The 27880-nt window shown below is 45.0% G+C and overlaps 1 protein-coding gene across 3 annotated transcripts in view; it reads left to right on the top strand.

Annotated features, from left to right (window-relative positions):
* The window catches only part of NR3C1 (nuclear receptor subfamily 3 group C member 1), a 775966-nt gene that overhangs the window by 365531 nt on the left and 382555 nt on the right, over window positions 1-27880 (top strand). For all 3 annotated transcript variants that reach the window (XM_086931650.1, XM_086931651.1, XM_086931649.1), the window contains exon 3: window positions 19355-19518. In XM_086931650.1, the coding sequence (XP_086787776.1) occupies window positions 19355-19518 (164 nt within the window). The remainder of the gene's footprint in view (window positions 1-19354; window positions 19519-27880) is intronic.

The raw sequence follows: 27880 nt of genomic DNA, 5'->3' as shown, positions 1-27880 counted from the left end.
AAACTAGTGAGTTGGTTATGTCCACGAATCCATTGTGCAGTGGAACCCATCGTGCAGTAGAATCCATTGTGCAGTTCAGTGGCACAGCCAGTGTGTCATAGAACCAGGCGCAAGGGAGGCAGTGTGAACTCTGAAATACTTCAGAGTCCCTTAGGCCTCTGTGCCCTGGTGTCACTGCACCTGCTGCACCAATGGAACCCACATCTCGTTGCAGTTCGATAATTGTGGGCTTTCTCGCTGTCAACACAAGGCTGAAAGAAGAATTTGTGCATACTTAATTTGGGGGGGGGGGGGGGGTGTTATTTAGAAAAGTGGGGCATAGATGTCTGATATTCTGGCCCATTTAATAGGTTGATTTTCCACAGGGAGAAATAGCTTGTTACCATGCACCTTTTAAAGTGGATGATAGCTTAGCTCTCACGGTATATTTAAATTGTTATTTTTAACTCGTTTTTCCCGCACTCTGTACGTTCGTTTCTGTTTGTGTCTATCCTGCTTTCATGATTCAGCACTTGAAATTCCCTTAGGGTATATTCACGCTTCACAAAATGAATAAGCTAGTAAAATAGAATCATTTTCTATTATTGTTACCAGAAAAACATGGTACTTAAGTATATTCCTAAGTCATGTAAGGAAGAAACTGTCTGCACGCCACTGCAGACTTCCCACTCATCAAAATTCTTAGCTATTCTATGTATGAAGTTTGAATCAGTAACTACAACACATCAGATGGAAATAGGAATACGCAGATCACGAGGTGTAGTTACTTTCTTACTTTAGTCACGCCTTTATTACCTGGCATTTACAACGTGGAAGTAACGCCATCTTGTGGAAAGTACTAAAAGGTGCAGAAAGGGGACAACAGAAGAATGGACTCCTTGGGGGTGTTTGTCCTGCAAAATGTTGATGTCTGGTCCATGAGATTTGGAACTCTGGTCAGTGAGAAACCGCTGAAGAGTTCCCTCTGCCTGTGCCTTTCCCTGAAACACGTAAACTGTTTTTGCTGTAGGTTTGGTATATTTGACCTCTCTATAAGTCATCTTCAGTGTGCTTATAATTGGTGAATATATTTGGGAAGTTTGTCCCTCACATATGGAGGTAAGGACTGTCATGGAGTTCCAAGCTGGGCCTAAAAGTAGAAGTAAAATGGAACTTGATTTTTATTTAAACACACTAGATTTAACGTTAAGTCAGTTGTAACTGTGTTTAAAAATGTTAGGTTCAGCTTCATTGTGCTTACATTTTAAGTGCTAGTTGTACACACAGTTCCTTTTAAAAATGGTATCGCGAGTTTACCTTCTATATTATGAATTAGCACTGCAGCTGGGCTGCCTACTTTTAAAGAGTGCTAAAACCCACTCTTTCGAACAATATTTAAAACATAGAAAAGTAAATATTGAAGCATATAGCTGATTATAAAATATAAGTCAGATTTGATTTTCATTATGCATGTTTCAAATGTGACTTGTATGACTTGCCATCTTGACTGTCTTTTTCGTACTTGGTCTGTGCTGGTGGCCTTCGCTGTTCCTTGCAGTATTTTTGGGCTCATTGGTAATTTGGTTCATTCTCATTCTCTCCCCAACCCACAGGTCATCTGCCGCTGATCAAAGCTTTCTCTGACACAGACATCATGCCCTTCAGTACTTGTATTCTGTCATGGCAGCTATATATCTAAGGGTACCAGGGCACATGTCTGCTCTGAAGGAATGGACTCTCTCAGACCTCTAGGACCCCCTTTCCTTAGTGAGGAATATTAGGCTTGGTGTTCAGTGGAATAGAAAGTCTACTTTGTTTTCATTAATAGAAATACTGTTGTGCTCAGTGATATGTGACCTACACGCACCACTGTCATTTCACTAACTTTTCCTGCCACCAAGGGTCCCTGCACTATGGACCCCAGGACTGGATTTATAAACATAAGAACCAGAGACAGTTTGAAGAGGTGTACTGCTATCTCGGGGCCAACATCCATTCCAGGAGGGGGTGTACGTGACAACTTGCACAACACACGCCAAAAAACATATCTTGGGTTGGCGAGTTACCTTGAAGTATACTCAGAGCTTTGTAAGGTATATTTACTGTGACCTCCTGGCCTGGCCAAGGCATATTATGAATTGACCCGTGATAACACTTTTCTGTGGTAGGGCACAAAAGGTGACCTGTATGCTACAGGGAACATTGGCGGAGCTCAGGGTTTCTTGCTTATCAGTTTACGGAGTGATTTTGAGCCTCTATATGTGATTGCTCTATTCCATAACTATAATATATGCTTTTGTGGTTCCTTTGCTCCTTTTTGTCTCTTCCACTTTTCCAGCTATCGGATTCGCTAATGGGGGGCCTCTCGAGCCACTTTTATTGTGGGACCCCGGCCTGTTTTGTGGCCCAGTCCGTCTCAGTTTAGAATGCATACTGCATGTTTGACTGGTCACCCCTTTTGACTAAATTGAGTCACCGTAACCCTGTACTTATGCATGTATTTCATGCTTTTGTAAAGGCCAGGCATGTCTAGCTTTGCATGTATAAGAGCCTGTTCGTGTGGGTTAAGAAGTTGACCAGTGGTTTGAAGAGCTGATCATCTCATAAGTCTGTTGTATCTGTTTTCACCCGTTGCTTATTTGGAGGGTTCCTGTACATGGTTAGTGGGGCCCTCTCGATTCTAGAAGGACGTTAGTGGTCCTGAAGGTGGCTGCAATGATGATTGATGCAACAGCTTTTTTGAATGTGTTTGTCCTGAAGGTTCTCTTGGAGGGGGCTGTTTAAGATAATTACTTTAGGTTTGGGTTCAAATTCTTCCAGAGTCATGGCCAGCCATTTCGTTGGTCTTCCTTTTCTTGTTATGCTTGAATTATTATGATTGAGTGAAGCCAGATATGCAGCGGGTAATCCGCATCTGGAAATCTTTGCATCTTTGTCCAGAGAAACTCTTTGGACAATACAGAGTGTTTTGAACTTCAAGATTTGCTCCACAGGTAGCCACTGGAGCGCATTCAGGTCTAGGGAGAGTAGTCTGACTTCTTTGGATTAAGACAGAATCTTGGACGTTAGATCATGGATTCTGTGGAGCATCTGAATTTCTTTCCTCTGGGTTTTTGCAGAGACTACATCACAGTCTCACCATTTTGACAATTTCAGACCTGTGGTCAAATTTGATTTGGATTTCCATCTTCAAACCGGCTGACATGATTTTTCACTTGCAATTGTGCGGGTGCTCTCAGTTCCTTTGGGAATAGGAGAATATGCCTGAATGCACATCTTCGAGCGATGCTTGTGTTCATTTTCTAATATATATATTGTTATTTCGAAAATAATTAATAACCAATCTTGTTAGATTATTCCCTTTCATTTTCTCAAATTAGTTTAAGTTAACCAAAATATAAACTTGGCCAACATGTGTGTCACAAGCATAACTCGCATTGTTGGAATCCGTTTGAAAATATTTGGGGCAGATCGCAGATCACAGATGTGGAAATAAAAAAATATAAATAAACTCTTTTGCTCTTTAGTTCAGTGTCGTGTGCGTTCTGGATAAGTAAGTTATACTTGTGAAACACTTGTTGGATGAAATTATGTTTTGATTTACCTAAGAAACGCATTTAGGAATAAACTAGAGAATATGCTAGTAGGAGACTGGTCAAGAATTGTTTTTGAAATTAAACGATAAATTAGGTTAATGATGTGTGCCACCTTCTAAAGAAGCTTAAAGTGAATATGTGGTGCTGAAGTTGAGGGATTCGACAGGAGAGTGCAGTAATTTTAGGCACATTTATCTCCAAAACCCCTCTTTTGCATACTACCAATATTTCTGGATAGTTCTTCTGATAATGAAGATCGCTGTTTTCGTATCTTTCTGGAACTAATAGTTTTTCTTTTTCTAGAAGTGAATGTGTCGTAGGCAGCTTCTGATGTTCTGGTTTGTTCTCAGAACATACATGAAGCTACACGTCATTCACAGGCTTTTTTTGTTGTTGCAGCTGTTGAACCCCGATTTATCTCCAGTTAGGAATACTTGTATATTATGAAAAGTTGCAGCAGTAAATTAGACCCTTAGGGACACTTGCTGTCCCCGTCCACCACCACACACCTGAAACTGAGGATGGGTGGCAGATTTTATTCAGTTATGCCGAACCTCTCTGTAGACTTTTTTGCCTAAACACACCTGCTTATCAATTTACTTCTGTTGGTCTGGTGTCTGTTAGAGAACATAACACTCTAAAGTCTTGGCGGACCTTATACGAACTCAAAAGATTTTCTGAGTTAAAGGAAAATGAAAAAAATAAGCCATTGCTTAGCTTAAATATTTGCACCGATTTGATTCCTCTACGCGCAAGTAATAGTAAAGCAAGTGCCTGTGCAGCTAGCTGCTTACCATTGGTTTCTCTGAAAAAAACAGGTCGAATGAATTATCTACTGCTACCCACGCTCTTCTCAAAATTTGTTTCTTGTTTTAAATGTTCATTTTCAGGTAAGTAGAAAACAGGCTTGGCAGGTTTTGCCCTCTAGCTGTCACCTTCAGCAATAAACAGTGATGCCTTAGCAGTTTGTATTTTTCCATGCCTTTTGTTGGCCTACCTCACACTAGTCACTGGGCAGTCGTCGAGCGGAGCGTCTTAGCCATTGCGACAATGACACTCTTTCTTTACGGTTTATTTTTATTGACATGCATGTTTATTATAGCAATAAGGATGTAGATAATAATTTGCCCCTTTAATAGTCCGTCCCACAAGATAAGAGTCTAGCACAGGGTTGTCCAGCTTCCGCTACGGAGAACTGGATCCATTCCAGTTTTACAGGAGAAACGCTTCCTTTTTCAGTGAGGTCCATTCAGATTTATTGTTAGTAAATATATCTTAAGTAGATATTGAAAAACGTGGAAGGGTTCTGGCCCTGTTGGGGCCACATTGGAAACTCCTAATCTAATTATGCCAGGGAGTGTAGCACAGCTTAGTGCACCGCAAAATAAGTTAATGAAGTCAGAGAGCGTTATTTTGTTGTCAGTGAGCTCCAGAGTTTTCAGGGTACAGTGCAGAAAAGAAATAGCAACTTTTAATTCACAAGTATAAAAGAACAGTTTCAGTCAAAATCAATGTTTTCCATGGCTTTGCCCCTTCTGTTAGCTCAAAGGGAACATTTATTTATTGTTTCCCTCCAAAGAAGGCCTCCTAACAGCTTAACAAGATTTATAATTGGAGCCGTTAATCATCAGAACCTCTGTGGTGGGGTTTGACTCGACAAAAGGGAGCAAAAACACACCCACTGAGATGCAAGGAGGAGTCTGCTTCATCTTGCCTCTCTCTTCCCATGATGCAGTACGTAGAAGGCAGGTTCAAGAAGGTCTGTGACTAAATAAGCTCCATTGTTGTTAGAGGAACATGGTTCTGTGGACGTTTTAATTGTACATAAAATTGGAATGTAATCATACATGACTACATCCAGTGAGAATTAAATGCATACATGAACCCTCTGGCCAACATCACCTGCTCACACAGCATCAACACAGCATCAACATCCTCTCCTACACTGACAATACACAACTCATACTCTCGATCTTGGATAAAACCTCAAACACAAGAAACAAGTTTGACTGAAGTCGCTAACTGGGTGAAAGCCAGCTGTCTCAATCTCAACACTGACAAGACAGAAATAATGATCTTCAGCAAGAACACCTCACCATGAAACTCTTAACTGGTGGCTAGCCAAACTCAGACCCACACTCAGCACCCATGCCAGGAACCCAGGAATAATCATCAACAGCAAACTGGACATGACCACACTAGTCAACGCCTTCACCTCATCCTGCTTCGAGACCCTAAAGAGGCTGAGAGCTCCCAAGCAGCACTAGAAAAGCTGTCACTCATGCCCTAGTCACCAGAAAGTTGGACAGCGGGACATCCTCTACATCAGGATCACCAAGCAACTCTCTAGAAGACTGCAAACCATCCAGAACTCAGCAGCCAGAATCGTTCTCAACCGCCCACACAGAACTCATATCACATCACACCTCCGGGAGCTCCACTGGCTCCTGATACACCAGCACACTAATTTTTATATTCCTCACACATTCATTTAAGGCACTAAACAACATAGACGCTCCCTACCTAAACAGTGGAATCTCTCTCCACCAACTACCCAGACACCTCTTTTCCACAGGGCTCCTACATCCCTCACATAAATGGACCAGATCAGGGGGACAGGTGTTTTTTCATCTCTCCTAAAGCTGGAGCTCGGTCCCACTCCACGTCAGAGCCTCCTACTTCTGTTTTCTTGAATATCGCAAGAAGCTGAAGACCTGTTTTTTTCAATTAACCAAACTACCATAAGCAGGGCTAGGCACACACGCCTGCTCAGCTACAGGATACCCTCACAGGTGGTAGTGCGCTTTACAGATACGCATAATATAACATGAGTAGATTGCAATGTAGTTAGAGAGCCACTCCACAGCAGATACTGTAGCACATTATGGATTAGTGTGAATGATCTTAAAATATGTTCATGTCACTGATCACATGAGATACAACTCTTTAAGAAAGTGGAAGAGGGTGAACGTTGGACTTTTTGTAAATTGGATACGTGTGAAGTGCAGCAATTAACTCTTTCCGACTAAGGAAGACGCCCATTTAAGTCCACCCACTGTGGTTAGCCAACACAATCAAAGCAGTGTGGTGGAGAAATTGCATTGAGCGGGTCAGGACGCCAGGGATTGCACTGCCAGTGGTTATAGAGCAAACAGGCACTAAGAGTTCCCTTCCATGAAAAGAACAACATACTGAAACATACCATTAGAAGGTAAAAAAACTAATGAAGGTGTTAGACTCCTAATAAAGGACATTAAAGCATTTATCATTCACTTTTAATCAGTTGAGATAGGTGAACTTCATTGTTTATTTTGAAATAATGATAGTGAGCTAAAACTGGAGAATCAAGAAGAAAGTAATGAAAGAGGGAAACCGAAAACAGAGGTAACCAATTTAAAGGCGATACATGTATAAATGGGAAGGAAGGACAAAGGTCAAATGCAGTATCCACAGCCAGAAACGGTCAAAAACTGATTGACAGTCCTTGCTGCGATCTTGCAATGGATTGGACATACTGATCCTTCAGATCTAAAATTTCAGTAAAGAGGTGACCTGTTTCTCAAAGGAAGCAGCTACTTAATGGCAATATGGAATTGAGCTGGTTAGCATGTATTGATTACTTAATACACTGTGATGGATTTAACATTTTGTGTGAGAGTTTTAGACTTTATTCCGAAAACATTTTTGGAGTGGGATAATGAGTTCAGTGCTTTTTGAGGGGTGGCTAAGTCAAGATAATTTGCTGACTTTCAGTGTATCAGTATGGTGACAAATTACCTTGGATAGGATTCCAACAGAAGATTTTGGCCATTAACCCTTTCAGCTGTTTGCTACCAGAATCCTTTCTTGCACATAGCCACAATGGTTTAACATTGTAGAATGGATGGAACGCAAAGCAGACATACTATGAAAGTCCTTTATCACTGGATTGCGAATCTGCTGTTCTAGAGACCCATCCCTGGCTCCTTTGCTGGTATTTACCCAACGTTTATTGTCCACCCAAATAGGCATCTCATTTTTCACAATTACACGAACAGTATTATTATCATTTTATGTTTCTACTACCACTGCTTAAAAGCAGTGGGGCGCCACATCTCCGCCATAGTGGAGGAGCTGCGCCTGTTTTCTCTTTCCTTTCACAAGAGCAGCCACAGAATGCCCCAGCAAGATCCTAGACTATACAGGGTTTAATTTAATCTGTTTGATTTCATCTAATGGCATTGGAATCTAGGATAGCATGTTATTTATTTATTTATTTGAAAGTTTTATAGAGCACGAACAAGACCCGAGGGGGTATCAGAGCACTGCACAGCTTTGTCAGTAATTATACAGAACATAAAGATGGTAATACATTAGTTTCATTGGTGCAATATAGCGTTCCGAGTAAAAATCTTACAATCAACAGTTGATGCAGTTAAAGGGGCTATCTAGGACTAAAACAAAAAGATGCGGGAAAAATATGCCATAGAACATCAGTGAGAAATATTTCAAGATTTTGGTTCTTAACAGAACACACTAACATGAACAGCGCGCATAACTTTTGTTCATTAGTAGTCTTTCGACCAGTTATTTGAAGGAAGTAGTGGAAGGATTTGCTCTGATCTCTAATGGCAAGGAGGTCCAAATTCTTTGAGCAAGACCGGGGAATGCACGGTTGTATGATCTTTTCTTTTTGAATCTTGGAGGTTTCAGGAGAAGGGGGGATGTACTTCTGAGGTTCCTGTTGGAGCCCGATAGTTCAAGTTTATTAACTAGATAGTATGGGGTATTGTAGTGTATGGCTTTATGAGTCAGACAGGCTATCTTGAGTCGGATTCTTGCTTCAATAGGTAGCCAGTTTAGCTTGCGAAGGTCGGGTGAAATGTGATAAAATGTCCTAGAACCCATTAAAAGCCTGGCCGATGCAGTCAATGTAGCTCTGTTCTGTTTCATAAAAGGACCTTTAAGTCAATGCAGTGTTTAGTAAAGGATCCCGAACATCTTCTGAAAAAGGGTTTCTTATGGCTTCAGGTTTTTGGCTCCAGTATGAGGGAGGTAGACTGTTTTAGTATCTGGAGTTGCCAACTGCTTGTTATATCTAATTACCACAGCATCCACGTTCAGGTACAAATCTACAACATTTATGGGTCAATCCAGACACAGCGATACAGCTTTTTTAATCCCAGTGTCTTAAGATCTCACAAAATAGAACACTATCTACTTATAGCTACTCACTTTAAAATCCTGCACCATAAACGTCAGTGTACCTTCAGCTGAGCAGTTGCAAAAGTGTTCTAATAGGGTCACTATGTTGTGGTATGTTGTATCTTTGTTGCATTATATTTTGTTTGCAGCACACGTACACCAAAGTGTCTTAGAATTATCTGTGAACACAACAGGTTAAACTATAAGATAGCAGTGGATACAAGTAAAAATGTACTCACCTTTAAATGTGCACAAATGAATTCAAGTTAACCATTAAAAAAGATTAGTAAAAAGTTTCTTGTAGATGATGTACAAGCTAGAAAGAGATCATAAGTTCAAGGGGAGCAATTCCACTACTGTGCTAGAGTGACTGGAAAAGCTCCATCTTGAAACGTCACAGTATTGGTCTTGAGGATATCCAAAAGAAAATCGTCATATGAATGTAGTATCTGTGTGTGACTAAAGGGGAGAAATTTGGCTGCCATAAATGCAGGGTAAGAAGAACGAATTTTATGATAGACAAAAACCAAGGTTTTAAAAATAACTCTCTTCCTAATTGATAACCAATGTAAGGCCCTAGAGAAACAAGGCCCTAGTTCCGCGATCTTTTGGAAGCCACATAACAGGGACATGTTTGCTGAGGCTGTTAGTGCAATCAAATAGAGGCATCACACTGTGTTATTGTCATAATGCGCTCACTTTCTGGATGGCATAGCTTACTTTATTCACTCAAGGTTGTGCTGACGTAGGGCCTGATGTACTAAAAAGGTGGTTAGAAATTGTGTACTGATCGGCCATTAATTTTGCAATACAACCTATGTACTAATAGGTCACTTCACAAAATTTCCAATAGCAGGCAGTTGCCGAACGACCTACATAATTGATATCAATTAGTCAGGTCACTATTTGTATGCCCCCCTGCGATTGGCCATAAATACAGAAATGATGGCAAGGGACAGCCGATCGATCTCCATGTTTGCATTCTCATGTGGGAAACTTACATTTTTTTTTTTAAAGCTGCCCGTATTCCTCAAAAAAGCAAATGTTGCTATAATAGAAAACCAATTCAGTTTTGGAAGTCATTAGTGGGAGTATGCAGTTGTACAGGGGACCACTGACACTACTCACAAACAACTGTCAACTGTAGACGGTTTCCCTTTTCCGAATGGGCCACCCTCTCCTTCAAGGTGTTGGTGACTTACAGCCAGATTCATGAAGCAAAATTGCGATGGCAATAGCTGCGATTTTAGCTATTGCGATCGCAATTACCAGAAAAGCATTTCATCATGCCAAAAACACAGAATGTGCGAATTCGCAAAAATAAAATTGCGAAATCGCAGAATCTAAGAAGAACCCCCATAGCGAATCGGAAATAGCGAGAATCCATGGATTTTGCAATTTAAATTGCGATTTCGCAAAATATTCTCAAACGCCATTCATGAAAACTCGCAAATACCGAAAAAGCTGAAAATCGCTATTTGCGAGGCGCAATTTAAGGAGAACCAAAAGCAGGTGGTAACCATGAAGGAAAAAAAAACAAAACAAAACTCATGAGCCACAGGTGCAGTGCTGAACAAACACACTTAAGGAAACACAGTAGTAGCATGAGGACTCTCACAATGACAGGACTCTACATAGTGGTCAGGCGGCGTAGGCTCCAGGCTGCAGCACGGAACAGACGCAGGATCCAGGAGCGAATATTCCACCTGCGGGTCACCCTGCTGGGCCAAACTGCAGAGCAAATTTACTCTAAGTACCGCCTGAATGGGCCAATGATCATAAAGCTGATCCGGGACCTAAACCCCCGGATGCAGCACCCAACAAGGAGGACCAATGCCGTGCCCACCCATGTCCAGGTCTTGTGCAGCCTGCACCTACTGGCCTCCGGAAGCTTCCAGGGGATAGTCGCTGTTGCAGGGGGGATATCCCAGAGCACCATGTCCCACTGCCTAAGGAGTTTCCTGGAGGCTATGCTGACCCGGCTACACCACTACATCTCATTCCCCACCACCCAACAGGACTTGAATGAGACCAAGCTACATTTCTACAACGTTGCGCATTTCCCACATGTAATCGGATGCATTGACTGTACCCACATCCACATCTGCCCACCAGCACAAACGGAATACATGTACCGCAACCGCAAGTCCTACCACTCCCTCAATATCCAAATGGTGTGCAACGCTAAGACTTACATCACGGACATAGTGGCACAATACCAGGGGAGCGCACATGACTCCTTCATATTCCGGCACAGCGGCATTCACACACGACTGGCCAGGAGAGACTTTGGCGAAGGACACCTACTAGGTAAGTACACATGCCCCCATATAGTACACTGTGGTCATGTAGCTGCGCAGAACAGGCACTCACCCTCTGCTCCTTTCATTTAGTTGACAGCGCCTACGGTCTCCGTGAGTACCTCCTCACCCCATACCGCAACCCTGCTACACCACAGCAACGGCGATACAATGCTGCACACATACGCACAAGAAATTGCATTGAGAGGACATTTGGCCTTTTGCAGAGCAGATTCCGCATACTTCACAAGACTGGTGGGTCCATGAAATAAGAGCCTGAAGTCTGCTGCCGCATCGTTGCTGTGTGTGCAATACTCCACAACATTGCTACCAAGCGCAGGATACCTGTCGAGATCTCTGGCAGTGAGTCGGAAGGGGTCAACCGCCCACCTGCACATGTGCGTCATGCACGCGGGTAGAATCCTGCAGAAGGACACAGGCGTCGCAACTACATCACAATGAACTGTTTCTAGTGCACACATTCCCCACACACAACACTGCACTCATGCATAACAAATGTAATAATGACATGAGTCTTATTTACGTTAAACCATAAATTCTTATTGTTCAATCACAATAATGTGGCTTTTTTGTCCATGAGTGCACATGGGAACAGTATTGCGTCATACGTCCACATGCAGGGGTAGAGGGCTTGCTTGCAGATACTGCATGGCCCTGCAGGCCGAGTGAAATGTGTCAGTGGCGCCTCCGTCCAGAGGCACCCAGTCGCCTCTCGCTGTCCTCAATTGCAGTGTTGGCCCTTGATGCTGCAGTGGGCCTGCTGCTGAGGCGGCGTTCAGATGCCAGCGGCAAGGACATGCTGCTGTGGCTTGACGTGCCCTCGCTGGCATCATCACCACCCCCGGGTTCACCATGGCCACTTGGCTGCATTCTGAGCACTGCTGCTGTCACCTGATCCAGTGACCTGGCAACGTCCTGGCAAGACTGGACCATTTGCACCTGCATTGCGAATGACCGGCGGGCAAGTTGGGATGTTGCATTGCCAATAATGTGATTAGACCTGGTGTAGGCGGTCAGGCGGGTCAGTAACTGGTGGTGGCGCTGGCGGGTGATGTTCTGCTGGGAGACCAGGATCTGGTTGTTTTCTCGCACAGCTGCGGTCAGCTGTCCAACATGCTGCGCGGTATTGGTGAGCTGCAGATGTATGGCAGCCAGGTGACGCACCTGCGTAAGATGTACCGCAAGCATGTGGCGTTCAATGGCCAGGCCAGGATCGCGTGCATGGACAGCCCTGCCCGCACGTGTGGCGGTGTCACTCAGCTGGCGCGTCAGTCCGCGGGACTTCGACCTGACTGCGGCTGTGCGCCTCGTCTGCCTCCTGGCTGCTGGTGGTGTGGCATGTACCACTGCCGTGGGTGTCGGTTGGGGTGGTTGCTGGGCACCTGTGGCTGCCGGAGTGGCCCTGCCCACATGGGGGGTTGTGGTGGTACTGCTGCAGGAGACTGAGATGGTCCCAGTTCAGATTGGCCCTCAACCTCGGTGTCCTCCGGGTACTCATCTGTATGTAGGGCCTCGCTGTCGGTGCTAGGTTCCTCGGCTGCACCTGTGATGTAAATGGGTGCATGATTAATGATATGTACCTTGCACATGAGATGTTGCTACATGCATGCAGGCCTGCTTTCCCTGACTGGCTTTTGGAACTACTTTGAATTGACAGGTCTGCCTGTGTTGGGCTAACTCGGATTGTTTATTACACTACAACTCCCACAATGCAATAGGGCATTTCAGGTGTGCATGGCCTGCATTACTGGGGTTGACAAATTGCTAGCTCAGGTGTCATGGGCATTGTTGGGGGACGGGCTTGCAGCCGCATGCCACTTACCTTGGGATTGTTGGGTGAGTCGGGACGAGTCCAACTGGATGACCCTCACGCAGGCTTCAGGAGTCAGAGTGTCCTCCACGAAGTCCTCCAGTTGGGTGTTGGGTGTGGCAGTGGGTTCTCCTCCACCGGTGGCAAGTCGCTCACCCAGCCTCTCTGCAACTCTCTCCTTGGCACGCCCTTTGAGGTCGTACCACCTCTTTTTCAATTCCTCTATTGACCGCTGGGTCACCCCGACAGAATTAACCTTTGCGTGGATGCACAGCCAGATGCGGCACTTGTCAGCCTCTGGCACCCTCCTGGAGTCCTTGCCAAACAGGCGTGCATGGTCCTTGCAGACCCCCTCAATTAGAAACTCAAATTCTTGTTCGGAGAACTTAATCTTCCTCTTCCTTCCTGGGGCACTGCTCCCTGCTGCTTCCTGTGACATTTTGGAGGTTGTGGATGTCCTGCTGTGGTGCTGAAACTTCACTGTTGTGGAGCTCTTCCCAGTCCTGCTTCCAGTTTCAGGCTCTGTGGTCTGAATGAGGGAGGGAACAGCCTACTTCCTGGTTGTGATGTCATCATTGGGCTCGAAATGCGACTTCCCCTTTTTGCGATATTGCAGTTAGCGAGATCGCAAATAGCGATTTCGGTAATAGCGAAAAAGCAATTTCTATCAACACATCGGCCAAATCAGCGATTTTTCTGCAATTGGAGCCAAATCGCAATCGGCAATTCCGATTGATTGCGAATCGCATTTTTCTCGCGCATATCTTCATGAATGCCATTCTGCGATTTCTAAATTGCGATTTGGTAAAAATCGTAATTTGGAATTCGCAGAATGTTGCTTTGATGAATCTGGCTGTTAGTGGAACTGCGGTTGCAAACTATTGATTTATACTATGCTGAATTGCAGTTGAGGGAACACCCTGTCATCCCCTTCCTAATTATTATTCGGAAGGGTTCAGTAAGCTCACTTTGCTGCTCTGAAATATTTATCCGACTCGCAAAATGAGTTTGGAAAAAAGCTAAAATATTTTGCGTTTTCAAAAACGGTAATTTTGTGACTTGCAAGCTTTAATGCTGCAAAATGGCTTTACACATCTCTGACGAGTGAGGGCCAGGCCTAAATCAAGTTGAGGGACAAAAATCCTTCATTTTCTGGTGCACAGAGTATTCTTATTACTAAGTTCCACTCCATTTCCTTGGGGCACACGTTGGAAATGCTGGTCTAACTGCAACCAAGCACAGCCTCAATATACAGTGCACGCTACACATGTGATCCACTCATGCTGTCACATTTACAATTAATAACAAGACATTGCAATTTGAATACTGTGTCTGCTATGGCTCTCTAATACCTATCTTTTTTAATATATGTATTGCTGCCAGGACGTCTGCAGATTCATAGTAGTTTTGACAGTTTTAGATTATAGTCCAGCAGATACTAATTTTCTGAGGCGACCTCTGTGGATCGCCTGTGTGAGATGCCAGAAACTAAATTAAATTTCGGATAGCACCCTGTGACATTCTGTAATGAATGTGTCTGGATTTGTAACGTCTGATTCCAAAGATTGGATATTGTGTGTGGTGGTTGGTGGGGGTAGATCTAGATAAAGAAATTAAAAACCCCTGTGAAACTTGTTTTACTAAAGGAAGTCAATGTAAACACTTGTGCATTTAATGAAAATAAGGTGGTTATTGGTTTTATCGTGGATCTATATTCACGTTGCCCAACCTCAAATTAAACTCGTTATTTAATAAGTAAATCTGTATGTTGTGCTGTCTGCTCTCCTGAGATGTATGCCAATCATGCTAGGGTTACACAGAATTTAGTGTCTCTGACCAAATGCCCCCACCGCCGCACCAACCGATAAAGAACTCCTGACGATGTTGTTTAATCCGCAAGATTTGATTTGAATGGGGAAAAAAAGCCCCATAGAAAGATTTTCTTAATGTGTTTTTACCTCAGAGCCGTTCCTTTTGAAATCGGAAACGGTTGAGCTAGGTTTTTGTAACATCTGCACCATCTGTCTGGACGAGAGAATGGGAAGTTGTTTTTGAGGGGAAGCCTAAAAGCGAGCCAAGTCGCATATGGATTTCATGCAGGTGAGCAGGTTGAGTCAAGGCATAGCTCCGTTGAATACAAACTGTAAAACGACATGCGCAAAGAATTCGCTTTGCGGAAAGGTGTTTCTTGGAGGAGCCTGTGGTTCCTGTGGGAGGTTTCTGCAGAGATCTGTTTCGGACATACAGAGGTACAGCACTGAGACGAAAGATCTTTTATTGACAAAAAGAGATCGCTGCACCTGCCCCGTATTTTACAGTGATCCACAGAATAAAAAGGCAAGATTATGCAAATGACCAAAGAGCAAAAATTGCTTTTCAGCTTCTTTGTGGTGTTCTCATTTTGTATTTGGTGTGTATGTTTATAATACACCCACACACAGAAAGATGCTAGCTCAAGGGTCTAAGTGATGGCAAAGAAATCGGTATTCAATGGTCTGTCTCATTAATCCTTCGGGGTAGACCTCCTGCCCAGTCCCTTCTCATTAGAGTTTGCATTATACTTGAAACACAGTGAACACTTATGTTGAAGACCTCAAATTCCATAGTGCCGACTTCCCCTCTAAAAGTCAAGTTGCATCTGAGCAGTCACTAACAAAAAACTTTGTATTGTATTTTTGTCATACCAGAAACAATGTACTTCTTTGATTGTCTAATCCTTATTCACAAAGTGTTTTATAGACTCTTTTATAGAGGCTTTCAATTTGTATTGTAGCCAATAGGAGACCTCCTTAAAACAAAGATCAACCACCCACTTCTATGAGTCAAAAATAAAAAAAACATATATTCCTTTTGAAAAGAAAAATCCTTGCAAAAAATTGATGAAAACAACTGACCTATTTGAAACGAAAAACCTGACAAAACCACAACTTGCTTTTAGGAACATTATGGAAAGCCTGAGATTGACTCAAGTCTAAGCAGGACTGGCTACACAACCCTGTTATCCCATAGTGTCTGTCAGTGGCATACCTAAAGTCACCGTAAATTATGAAATTGTAAACACCGAATGTCACTAAAGGATGGGAATCACGGCACAGACGCTGGCTTTGGACCAAATGGCAGAGGCAGATTTATTTCCAAGTTTCGAGAGAGCGATCTGGCTACTGCACACCAGAGCGGCATGCGCAGCTCTGCGGCCGCGAGCCAATCCCCGTTCCGCTTCCCTGGTGTCCTTCATGGAGCGGAAGGTAACACCCCGAGGAGCCATGAATCCTCGCTGCGTGGTCGCTTCCTTTTGTCGTGGGCTTCGTAATTGATGGGCCAGAGCTGGGTATTTGTAAATATGGTCGTTGGCGCGCATCCTGAGTGCCCAGGAGGTCGCACGCCAGGTGTGCCGGGTGCCCTTGCGGCCCTTGCGGAAGAGAGTGGCGAAGGCGCGCGAGCCGGCGGTCCCGCGCTTCACCCAGTACCTCAGCACCGCCCGCCCCCGAAGTTCATCGAGTTCCGTTTTCGAAATCATCTGTGGTGCGTTTGTTGCCGTGAACAATGAATTCGCGAGTGACTCAGCCATTGCCAACATTGTGAAAAGGTTTTTAGTCGATGCTTGGGCGGAGGAGTACTGCGCAATGACAGTGGCTTTTAACTGCACCAACTTCCTTTTGTTGTACCCAGCACCCCCTATAACTTGTATATCACGATGACTTGTGTGGGCCCAAAGTTTCTGTATCCGTACCATCTTTTGGTTGTTCTGTTCACACCCTCCTTTGATATGTATGTAAAAGAGGAAGCCGCGTTGAAGTAATTTATGTTTGAAAGGTGGCCGCACACATGTATCTTTACTTTATATTAATGGTGTGTCCTTTTTGGTTCTTCCTGCATGTTTTCTGTGAAGCGAGTTTTTTAATGTAATGTTGCGGCGTTTTCTATTCTGAATGGTAGTGTGGAAACGCTATGTGCCTTCTCTAGACATCCCCTGAGTTACCTAGAGGTAGATACCCTCCTGGAAAGTCTCCACCAGATCCCTGTATCTCAGTCCTTGCTCTCAGTTACTCCTCACACGTATCGGTTCCTCAGTCTTAAAGTGCTCTGTTAATAAAAACACACCCCAGAAGATAGTCTAAAAGAACTGGTAAACTAATGATCTCTAAAAACTGCTGTTAGGGGATAACCACAAAACCTACCAACCACAGCCTGGTAACTGGGATTAATTTAAATGTGATATGTTAGGCGCCAAATGCCACTAATCCTCTGGACTCGTTCGAATTTTACTCCTTAAAAGGTAGGGAATTAATGTACTCCAGAGCTAATCAGTGATAGACAGAATATTGCTGTTGAGTAAACAGCATGTGGTTTAGTGGGCATTAAGCGCAGTCGGGGCGTTTATCCTACTTGCTCCTTCTATTCTTTTTTGAACTGTCACTAAAATATTACATTGCACTCATCCTTTTTATGTACGTGGATGCAGCAGTAAATCCCACAGCACAGGGTTAGTGAGCCTTCAGCTCTAGTAACAGGCGATGGATTATCCACCACATTCGAAGGCATCAGGTGCACTGTCTCCCACTGCAAGCATTTGCTGTGTTTCTAATTCAGCCCATGTTTCCTTACAGAGGAGGAAGATTTTATGGTACTTATTTTTTAAACATTTACGTCTGTATTTATCCATATCTATTTTTTGCCCATCTTATTGGTATTTGTCCATATTTATTTTGTGTTTTCACAATAAGTGGAATCATAAAATATTTCTACATTGATTTAACTCTTGGAAGTGCACTTATACATGGATGACTGTCGCATTTGAGCAAATTAAGCAGCCACATAACACAGGTACGTATTAGTGTTATACTACAAATATATGTTACTATCTGCCTAAATTTAAGGAAATCAGATCCTATTTTGTAACTTCCTATGCTACCTATCTGCTCAGCATTCGCCTGGAATTCATGAAAGACAGTACAGAGAGTCTTTCATAAAAAGCATCATTTTTAGTATTTTTGCACTTTTAAAAATAAATACAGACAGGAAACCATATTGTTTTCTGTCTGTATTTATCTGTAAAAATCAGTAAAAACGGAAAACTGGGAGCCTTAATTATGATTAGGAAAGGGGTTCTCCAGTCAGTGTCTGAAGGATAATCCTTTGCTTATCATGGTGTCTAATTATTCATCACTGTTGACCCACCAACTATCAGATCGCTTATTGTTTGGGACTAAGCTTCATGTGTCTGCTCAATCGCATTGCTGGTTAGTTATTGCCTATCTAGAAGAAACACTTCCTCATATGCTCACTGTATTTATTGAACAGGACACTTTTAATTTGTCATTTATGAAATTATTGATTAAATTGCTCATTCTGAAACGTTGTCTATGCTGTTGCAGCTGTGTGTTCAGGTTTCTGGCTGGAGTGGACAAAAGTATTCATCTCTATGCCTGGGCGGAGTTTGCGGAGTTATGCGAAACTCACTGAAGTGACCAAAAAACTCAGCTGCGCTTAGCAGAGTTCTGCAAGCGGCGGTATATGTTAGGTCGCACCATCCACGCTGATTTTTAGCACCGGGTGTTTATCCCACGCTGGAAAATCAGCGCAAATAGTGCTGCTTCTTTCTGCTGCTCAAGTAGATTTTCTACAGCTTCCTCAACGCGAACGGATGGTTTCCCAGCGCGAGTGGTGGTCTAGCGTTGGATTTTCTTTGCTCGCACTAGTCAACTTAATGTTGGTGAGTGCGAGCGAGGAAAAAACTCCACTCTGCTTTGCGGAGCTGAGTTTTGGGAACTCTGTGTGCTACTTGGAATGCGTAAAACTTATTGAACGGAGTGCAGTTCACTGCCCTGGCCTACTTTATAGCTCATCTGCCTTCCCTATCCTCCTAAAAAGCCTTTTTCTTATACATTTTAAATTAGGACTCAAAAGGTTCCAATTGAAAAGCTCATCAGGCCTGCAGCTAAATCGTATAATGGAGAGGTATTTGCGCTAGGCTGCAAGGTCAAACAACCAAGTTGTGGCTCTACTCACAAAAAATGAGTTTAGAATTACCAGCCTTGGTACCCCAAGTGGTAAAACTGCACATAATTATGAACAAACTGAGTAGGCGGTCTTCACCAGGAGGAATTGATGTTCTCAAACTGGTGTGCATCCCTGCAGTCATCTCAGGATCGAAATGACTATCGCATGATTTGTGACCAGGACCATTGGGCAATGGATCCACCAGATATTCCCTAAATATGAGCTCCCTGAGCTGATTGTAATAAACTGTAATCTGTGTACACGTATGTTAAGGATGTTAAAAATCCCAGACATTTTGATTTTACTTTCAATTTTACTTGTCACTTTTGAAATCCCTGAAGTATGAGAAAAAGCTGGGTGGTTTATAAAAGGATTCCATGTGGCATGCTGTTTAAGTGTTATTTTGACTTTCTTTCCATTGCTGATGCACTTCTGACATCGTCAATCTTATGTTTCCTCTCTAGCCCTGGAATGCGGCCAGATGTCAGTTCTTCTCCCGCCAGTTCCACCACAACGTCAGCTCCACCTACTAAGCTATGCCTCGTGTGCTCGGATGAGGCGTCCGGGTGCCACTATGGGGTTCTCACCTGTGGCAGCTGCAAAGTGTTTTTCAAGCGAGCCGTGGAAGGTACTTTTGAGTGTTGTTGTGTATAGTTCGATCTCTGCAGCATCACTCTGAGTGGGTGAAAAACATATACTGTTGTCCCAAATGAGATGTTACTGTGCCATGTTTGCTGTACACAATCCTTGGTTCGTAGATCATTAATGTTTATTTTCACCGAACAGGATTCCTATTAAAGCGATGATAGACACAGCAATACAAATTTGAACCTTAAACCTTGGCTAGAATGTCAAGAGATGATAAGCATTAGAATATAATTAAATCTGCCCTCAAGGTATGTGACCTGCCAGTGCGTATTTGTGCCGCAGTTGGTGGAGGGGGGGGGGAGGGAGGGGAGGGGGGGCATTTGTTTAAAACTGATTCGCTACAGCTGACAGTTTAGTTTATTACACGGGAGTAAATAATGTAATGCCTTGGTTGACCATTCAATAGCTGAAACAGTTATTTATGATAAAATACGATTAGGTCGGTCTGGGAAACTTTGTAAATTTGCAGGGAGAACTCAATCTATTGTATTCTTTTTTTTTTTTTCCTGAATTGGCGTCTCATTTTACTCTTAACCTTTTAGGTCTAGCTACATGGAGCTTCAGTTTTGTGGAAAACCGCATGTCTTTAATTCTTCAAAAGTGCAATAAGAAGTAAAAAAAAATGAGAGGAGGGGAGCTTTGGTCAGCTCCCTTTAGCCATTGGCTTTCATGTATTTTTAGGTCTCGGCTAAAAGACGCGCGTAAGCGCGTCTCCGCCGAGATCTTATGTCAGCGAGTAGCAGTCCCAGGAGACAGTCCTGGCCACGCGCATCCTTCCAGGCGATTTGTAACTGGAACGCGCGCTGTGGCCAGGCGCTGTCTCCTGGGAAGCGCAAGCACCACACACGCATGCGCATACACACACACACGCGCCCATGCACGCACGCACATACATACATACAGAGACACCACCCCTGACTCATACACACACGCGCGCACACACACACAAGTGCACCAAGGCCCCCCCCTCCCCCTGCACCGAGCCCCCCCCTCCCCCGCCGTCACCGTCGCACACATACATACACACACACACACACACACACACACACACACACAAGCATACACACACGTGCACCTACCTTACCTCAGCACGCGGCGCCCAACCTCCTGCTGGCGCGGCCCCGGGGCTCTACACCGCTCACAGGAGCCCCGGGCCGCGAGACGCTACGACTCCGCCTGCCTCCTCTTCCGGTGTGAACGTGGCCCCGCCCCCGTCACAGGCGACCGTGCCTGACTTCCGGGGCCAAGTCCCACTTGAGTTTGTTCAGCGTCAACCGTGTCTAATATATTACATGTGCATGGCGAACGTCTGGTTAACGTTTACATTTACTTTTTTTTGCCGTGACCTACGTGATTTAGTTAAGCAGAAAAAAAGACGTGTCATGATTGTAACTGGAAAAAAAATATTCCTTTGGCGGGTGAACGTTTTGTGGGCTGTGATGGAAAAGTGATCAGATAAACTCGGGGAAACCCAGCAATGCGCGAGAAGTACGATGACAGCTGCGCCGTTTGCACGTAGCTGAGATGAGTGGAATTGTTTAGCCTGTGTGTCACATCCGTTTTATATAGTGATTGGGCTAATCTAATTTATAGGTTTTTCATGTCAGTAATGTTGTACTTGTATTGTACTTCATATCAGCAGGCCATTTCCTTATCGATTAGTTCAACCTTAAAGCACTTGTGGTTAATTTAAGGCGTGTGATGTAAATGAATGCCAAATTCTAAATGACAGGACATTTTCCCCATTAGTCATCATGTGCAGCTCAATGTAGGCTTCGGTCTTAACTTCTTACATTTGTATACCCATCAGTTGTCTAAATTACTGATTTATGGCCAATTCCAATTAACCCTGCAAACTAGATCGGCCTGGGAGTACATCGAGTTAGTCTGTTGACAACATATTTATTAGTAGTGAGTAGTGAGTGCAGAGTAGTGAGTGCAGAGTGCAGAGTAGTGAGTGCAGAGTGCAGAGTAGTGAGTGCTGAGTAGTGAGTACAGAGTAGTGAGTAGTGAGTGCAGAGTAGTGAGTGCAGAGTAGTGAGTGCAGAGTAGTGAGTAGTGAGTGCAGAGTAGTGAGTGCAGAGTAGTGAGTAGTGAGTGCAGAGTAGTGAGTGCAGAGTAGTGAGTAGTGAGTGCAGAGTAGTGAGTGCAGAGTAGTGAGTGCAGAGTGCAGAGTAGTGAGTGCAGAGTAGTGAGTGCAGAGTAGTGAGTGCAGAGTAGTGAGTGCAGAGTAGTGAGTGCAGAGTAGTGAGTGCAGAGTAGTGAGTGCAGAGTAGTGAGTGCAGAGTAGTGAGTAGTGAGTGCAGAGTAGTGAGTGCAGAGTAGTGAGTGCAGAGTGGTGAGTGCAGAGTGCAGAGTAGTGAGTAGTGAGTGCAGAGTAGTGAGTAGTGAGTGCAGAGTAGTGAGTGCAGAGTAGTGAGTGCAGAGTGCAGAGTAGTGAGTAGTGAGTGCAGAGTAGTGAGTGCAGAGTAGTGAGTGCAGAGTAGTGAGTGCAGAGTAGTGAGTGCAGAGTAGTGAGTGCAGAGTAGTGAGTGCAGAGTAGTGAGTGCAGAGTAGTGAGTGCAGAGTGCAGAGTAGTGAGTGCAGAGTGCAGAGTGTGCAAAGTGCAGAGTGCAGAGTGTGCAAAGTGCAGAGTAGTGAGTGCAGAGTGCAGAGTAGTGAGTGCAGAGTGCAGAGTAGTGAGTGCAGAGTGCAGAGTAGTGAGTGCAGAGTGTGCAAAGTGCAGAATAGTGAGTGCAGAGTGCAGAGTAGTGAGTGCAGAGCAGTGAGTGCAGAATGCAGAGTAGTGAGTGCAGGGTAGTGAGTGCAGAGTGAGTGTGCAGAATGCAGAGTAGTGAGTGCAGAGTAGTGAGTGCAGAGTAGTGAGTGCAGAGTAGTGAGTGCAGAGTAGTGAGTGCAGAGTAGTGAGTAGTGAGTGCAGAGTAGTGAGTAGTGAGTGCAGAGTAGTGAGTGCAGAGTAGTGAGTGCAGAGTGAGTGTGCAGAGCAGTGAGTGCAGGTGCAGAGTGGTGTGTGCTGTTGAGTGCAGAGTGCTGTGTATTGGCAATGTAAATGACAATGCCATTTATTTATGATTTAAAGAAAAAAAAAGAAATGTCATGAGCAATGCCAATTGCTCTACCTTTAATGATGCCGAGACCATTGCATTGCAAATGCTTGTTATTGTTTGCCATTACTTGGATAGGCTGTCCATCAAGCTCATAGCACTAACTTCGTGGATGGTTCCATTGTTCAATTGGTGTTCCCATTAAGTTTTGATGATGCTGCATCAAGTAGTCCTGTTGTTAGACTGAAGATGCAATACTATAACACTTGTAGCTTTTATTTCAGTCAGCGTATGTTCTTTGATATGTTATATTTGCTGACACAACAATTTAATTATTAGATTTATAGTTTATAGCTATTTTGTTCTGGAAGTATGTGCTGTTGTAATGCCTTGCCTGGCCAAACAAACCCAGTAGCATTCACCACAAGCCCTTGCTTAGTCATTTATTTTACTCTACTGCTGATATACCATTGTTCAATCAACAGCATCTGATAGGAACTTCTATTCGCAGATTCCTTACCGTTGAATTTTCCCAGGTGTCAGACTGAAGATTTTTCGTGAGCAGTACCCCTGCATGCCGGTAGGTGGCGTCCGTTGATGTCGTCCTTGTCGAAAGTGTCATCTTCGTCACTTAAAAGGCGCCACCCCGGTGTGCTGATGTCAGTTTTTTTTTTTCCTCACCAGCCAGCGCTGATCCGGAAGAAAAGCTACCCCTTTGCCAGTTTTTAACAGGATTTTTGTGACATTTTGTCAACCTCCCTTGTGTTTGTTGTGTCTAGAGGGCGACCATGACTCCAAGTCGTGCTCCGACTGCCTGGCCATGGCACTGAGGGCTTTGAGGGAGCGGTCCCTGAAGCTGCTAGTGGCCTGGCATGCGACTGCTCGGAAGTCACAGTCCTGCTAGAGAAGAAGGTTTCGGGACCGTTCCAGGAGTCAAGTTCTCTACATCACACTTGAAGTCTTCGGTGGCACTCTGTTAAGAGGCACAAAAAAACCAAAGAAGTTAATGCGCTCTTTGATTTCTCCTCGTCCATCGAACGACACGACGAAGGAACATCAGTGTTTGAGGTCTGATTCTTTGGAATCAGCACCTGGGCCGACTCTGTGACGCCCCAGTTTTCCTGGAGCCCGGGCAACCCTCGCTCAAACTAAAGAGTTCTATGAGGCCATACGTCTCATTCTTGGACAGTTCAATCCCAACGGCATGCCTTCGAGCTCCATCTGGTCCCACGCCCCATGGATCTGGTTATGGATCTGGACTGATGCTGGGTAGTGCCACTTTCACCTTTGTTGGCGCAGGCCCGACTCCGATGCTCCCAGCGCTGGTGGCCCCAGCCCCATTGTGATCCCTGATGACATGAAGCCACGTCTACTAGGGTTGAGCTTGAGCCCTATTTTGAAGGATTAGGCCTTGAGGAAAAATGAGATGGGTCGCTAGACCCTTTCAGAATACCAATATGATCCAGGTATGGACTGGTGTGAGGAACTGGGTGCTACCAGCAGACTGGATACGTCTCCAGATACTGGCATGTTTTCTCTCCCTACTTTGGCTATAGATGAGGGAGATACATACACAATGGTTGTGCGTAGGGCAGCTGACTTCCTCAACCTTTAGTTGCCCTCAGTGGCATCAAGACCAAAATCTAGATGGGGGTGCTGTAACTGGTAGTCTCCTCCTCTGAACCCCTACTCCCGTTCAACGAAGCCTTCACCGACATCTTTCTCTGGACCTGGTACAGCACAGGAGCTCCTGTGATTGGCACGATTGTCTGCCGCCACCATCCCGCTCCAGGGGACCCAAATTACCTCACTCCACACCCTACTCAGGAGAGCTTGGTGGTCCAAGCATCCACTTCCCATAGCCCATTCCCTGCCACTCCCCCAGACAGGGGATCCAAGACGCTGGACATCTTGGGAAATAAAATGTTTTCTTCTGCCAGTCTTGCAGTGTGGTCAGTAAACACTGCATGCTTATTGGGCCACTATTCCCACGTGCTCTGTGAAACGGTTGCACAAGTGCTGCCACAGGTCCCATTGAGGCCCTGGCCATTCTTTCCAAAGCAGTTACAGATGGAAGAGATGCAGCAAAGTTCACTTTACGCTGTGGTTTGCACAGCACCGACTTGCTGGGCAAATCTGTTTAGTCGACGGTGGCCTCAGACACTCACGGGCTATGGCCGAGTCCTAGAGCCTCTTGGCTTCCCCATGTCCCCATACTGCCTTTCGTGGCCACAGTAGAGACTTTCAACCCCACCAACCCAATCCAAGCCATCGAGCCACACAAGCTCTGCGTGGTCAAGGGCACATGTTCCTATCAGCCTTGTGGGTTGGGTAACCAGCAGTCTGATCCAACCACCACTGCCCAGCAGCCTCCAAACCTTTCTGATCTTGCCCTTTTAGATCATGGGCTTCTTGTTGGTGGCAGGATCTGCCATCACCTCCACCACTGGCAGTCCATAACATGAAACAGGTAGGTTCTCCCTCCCTCCCTTTCAAGACTACCCCCCCCCCCCCCATGCCTCCATCCTATGACCGGCTCATGGAGGATCCCTGCTCCACAAGGAAGTTCTGGTTCTCTTGACCAGGGGAGCTACAAAGAGGGTTCCGTGCCGGAAGTAGACTGTGATATCTATTCCCGCTAATTTCGGCTCCCCATGAAGGACAAGGGTCTTCATCCTATCCTAGATCTCTAAACCCCCAACTACTTCCTCAAGAAGGAAAAGTTCAAGATGGTCATATTGGCTCAGGTCTTGTCCGCCCTAGACTTACGAGACTGAATGGTAGAGTTGGACTTGCTGGACGCCTATTTTCACATCCCCGTCCTGCCTGCCCATCGGCACTACCTGCGGTTTATGGTAGGCCACAAGCATTTTCAGTTCACCCTTTTGGCCTTACCTGTGCCCCTCGGGTGTTCACCAAGGTGATGGCGTGGTCGCAGCTAATCTGCGCAGGTTAGGGGTGCCAGTCTTCCCCTATCTCGACGACAGGCTGCCAGACAGACTGCCATATACCACATCCAGGTTACGACAAACCTCCTGAATTCACTGGGGTTCACCCTCAACATGCCGAAAGTCACACCTGACTCTCTCTCATAGTCTCCCTTTCATTGGAGCTGTTTCGGACTTATCCCTTTGAACGGCGTGTCCAGGATATTCAGGCTATGATACCAATGTTTGAGCCTCTGTACTTGATTTCGGTGAGACTGACACTGAGACGGATGGGCCTTGTGCTGGTGATGCATGCCAGATGGCACAAGCTGGCTCTGCAGTGCGACCTGAAGTTTCAGTGGGGGCAGCATCAGGGAAATCTCTCTGACATGGTCCAGATATTGAAGGGAACTGCAAAGACCTGCAATGGTTGCTAACTACCACGAATTAGGTCAGATGAAGGCCCTCTCTTTTCCCCAACCAGATCTCACAGATGTCACTCCTGGGATGGGGCGGCCACCTGGAAGAGGTGGAGATCAAAGGACTCTGGTCTCCGGCGGAATCCAGACTCCACATTAACATGCTGGAGCTTGGGCCGATCCGACTGGCTTTGTAAGCCTTTCTGCCCTCCATCAAGGTAAAGCTAGTGCAGTTGTTTACGGACAATAGTACTGCAACATTCAGGGTGGGATGGGCTCCTGCTTTGCTACATGTATAAACAGAGGGAAAAGGAGGTACTGAAGAGCAGGTCGTCCTCCTAAAAGGTCATATGAAGAAATGAGCCCAGAATCTGGGTTCGGAGACGTGTCTCGTTTTGTGGCTAGCTTAAAAAAGTTATTAAATGTAGCCGAAAAAAGAAGAAAAGAAAGAAAAAATTTCTTTCTTTTAGTCCCGCACTCCCCGGAGTTTCCTCATGGTGACATGCTTCATCATTGGGGTCATCCCAGTTCTCTACGAAAAGGGGCGTGCTGCGACTTGCGAACTACGTAGGAGCACTATAGTAGTGAAGGACTATGTGTGGTGCAAAAGAAAAAGTGAGGTGGAGTGGATGAGTGTATGAATTAAAAATACCGTGCTAGTGGGCCTCAATGATTTATTTTGCTCCTAGAATGGTATATTAAAAGTGGGGTTATACTGATAACCAACCAACTATGTAGGTAGGTTCAGTATGTGGTCAACATGTTTCACGCTACCCCTAGCGTTTCGTCAGGACCATACAGGGACCCGCCCTGTATATGCCACTCCTAAAAACCTAAATTGAGTTTAAGGATTTTTTAGTGAAAAAAATATTTACAGTGATGAACGATGCTAAATTTAAACAACTGCGTGGTTCAAAAAATACATACGCGGCAATTTTCGGACGTATGTATTGCTCACTGAAGAACATTAGTAGGTGCTTAATAGCACGTCATGGTCTCTGAGGGGGGCGGTGTCGCCTCGGTGGAAGCAATGTTCCTGATCAGCAACGCCGCACGGTATTACCTAGCTGCTTCCCCTCGGACCGCTTTGCTAGACATTGCTGGAACAGCAGGGCATATGCCTGGTGGTTCAACGCCTTGCATGTTCTCTGAATGCCAGAGCGGACTAACCCGGCCAGAGGTGCCTAGTAGATCACGAATGGCGTCTCCAACCGGAGGTGGCGCAAGGTCTCTTACTGCAGTGGGGCGAGCTTTGATTAGATCTGTGCACCTCTGCCGAGAACCCACAATGTCATCAGTTTTGCCAGTTTCCAAGGTGGCTCTCGCTCTGGGACGCTTTTCATCTCGAGTTCAGCTTAGGCCTCCTGTACGTCTTTCTACCCATACCACTCCTGTCCAGTGTTCTCAGGAAGATGAGGAATGACTAGGCACAAGTCATCCTTGTGGCTTCGGACTGGGCATGGAGAGTCTGGTATCCTGAGATTCTCAACATGTGTCGATCCTCCAATCAGGCTGCCCCTTCGGTAGCATCTTCTGTCGCAGCAGCAAGGAAGGGTCCTCCGCCCGAGCCCGTCCACTCTCTGCCGCCTTGTGTGGAGATTGAGCGGCAGTTGATAGCGTTCGACCTTCTTCCTGAAGTCTGTAATGTTATTTTGGCAGTCAAGAAGGTATACGTATGCTGTTGGAAGCGATTCGTATCATACTGTACAGAAAAGTCAATTGACCCACTTTCTGGCTTCCTTTCTGATATTTTGCTTATTATTCTCGACCTTGCCCAGCAGGGCTCTGCTTTGGTCGCTCTGAAGGGTTATCTTTATGCCCTGTCTGTCTTCTTGCAGCTGCCTGACCAACCCTCCTTATTTAAGTCTCCTATTGTAAATAGATTTTTGAAGGGCCTTTCCATATGTTTTTCCCCCTTCACCTTTTTATTAGACCTTACTGGGACCTTAATT

The sequence above is a fragment of the Lissotriton vulgaris genome, chromosome 7, assembly GCF_964263255.1.
Source record: "Lissotriton vulgaris chromosome 7, aLisVul1.2, whole genome shotgun sequence".
In the NCBI taxonomy this organism is placed as follows: Eukaryota; Metazoa; Chordata; class Amphibia; order Caudata; family Salamandridae; genus Lissotriton; species Lissotriton vulgaris.
This window is presented reverse-complemented; position numbering and strand designations above follow the sequence as displayed.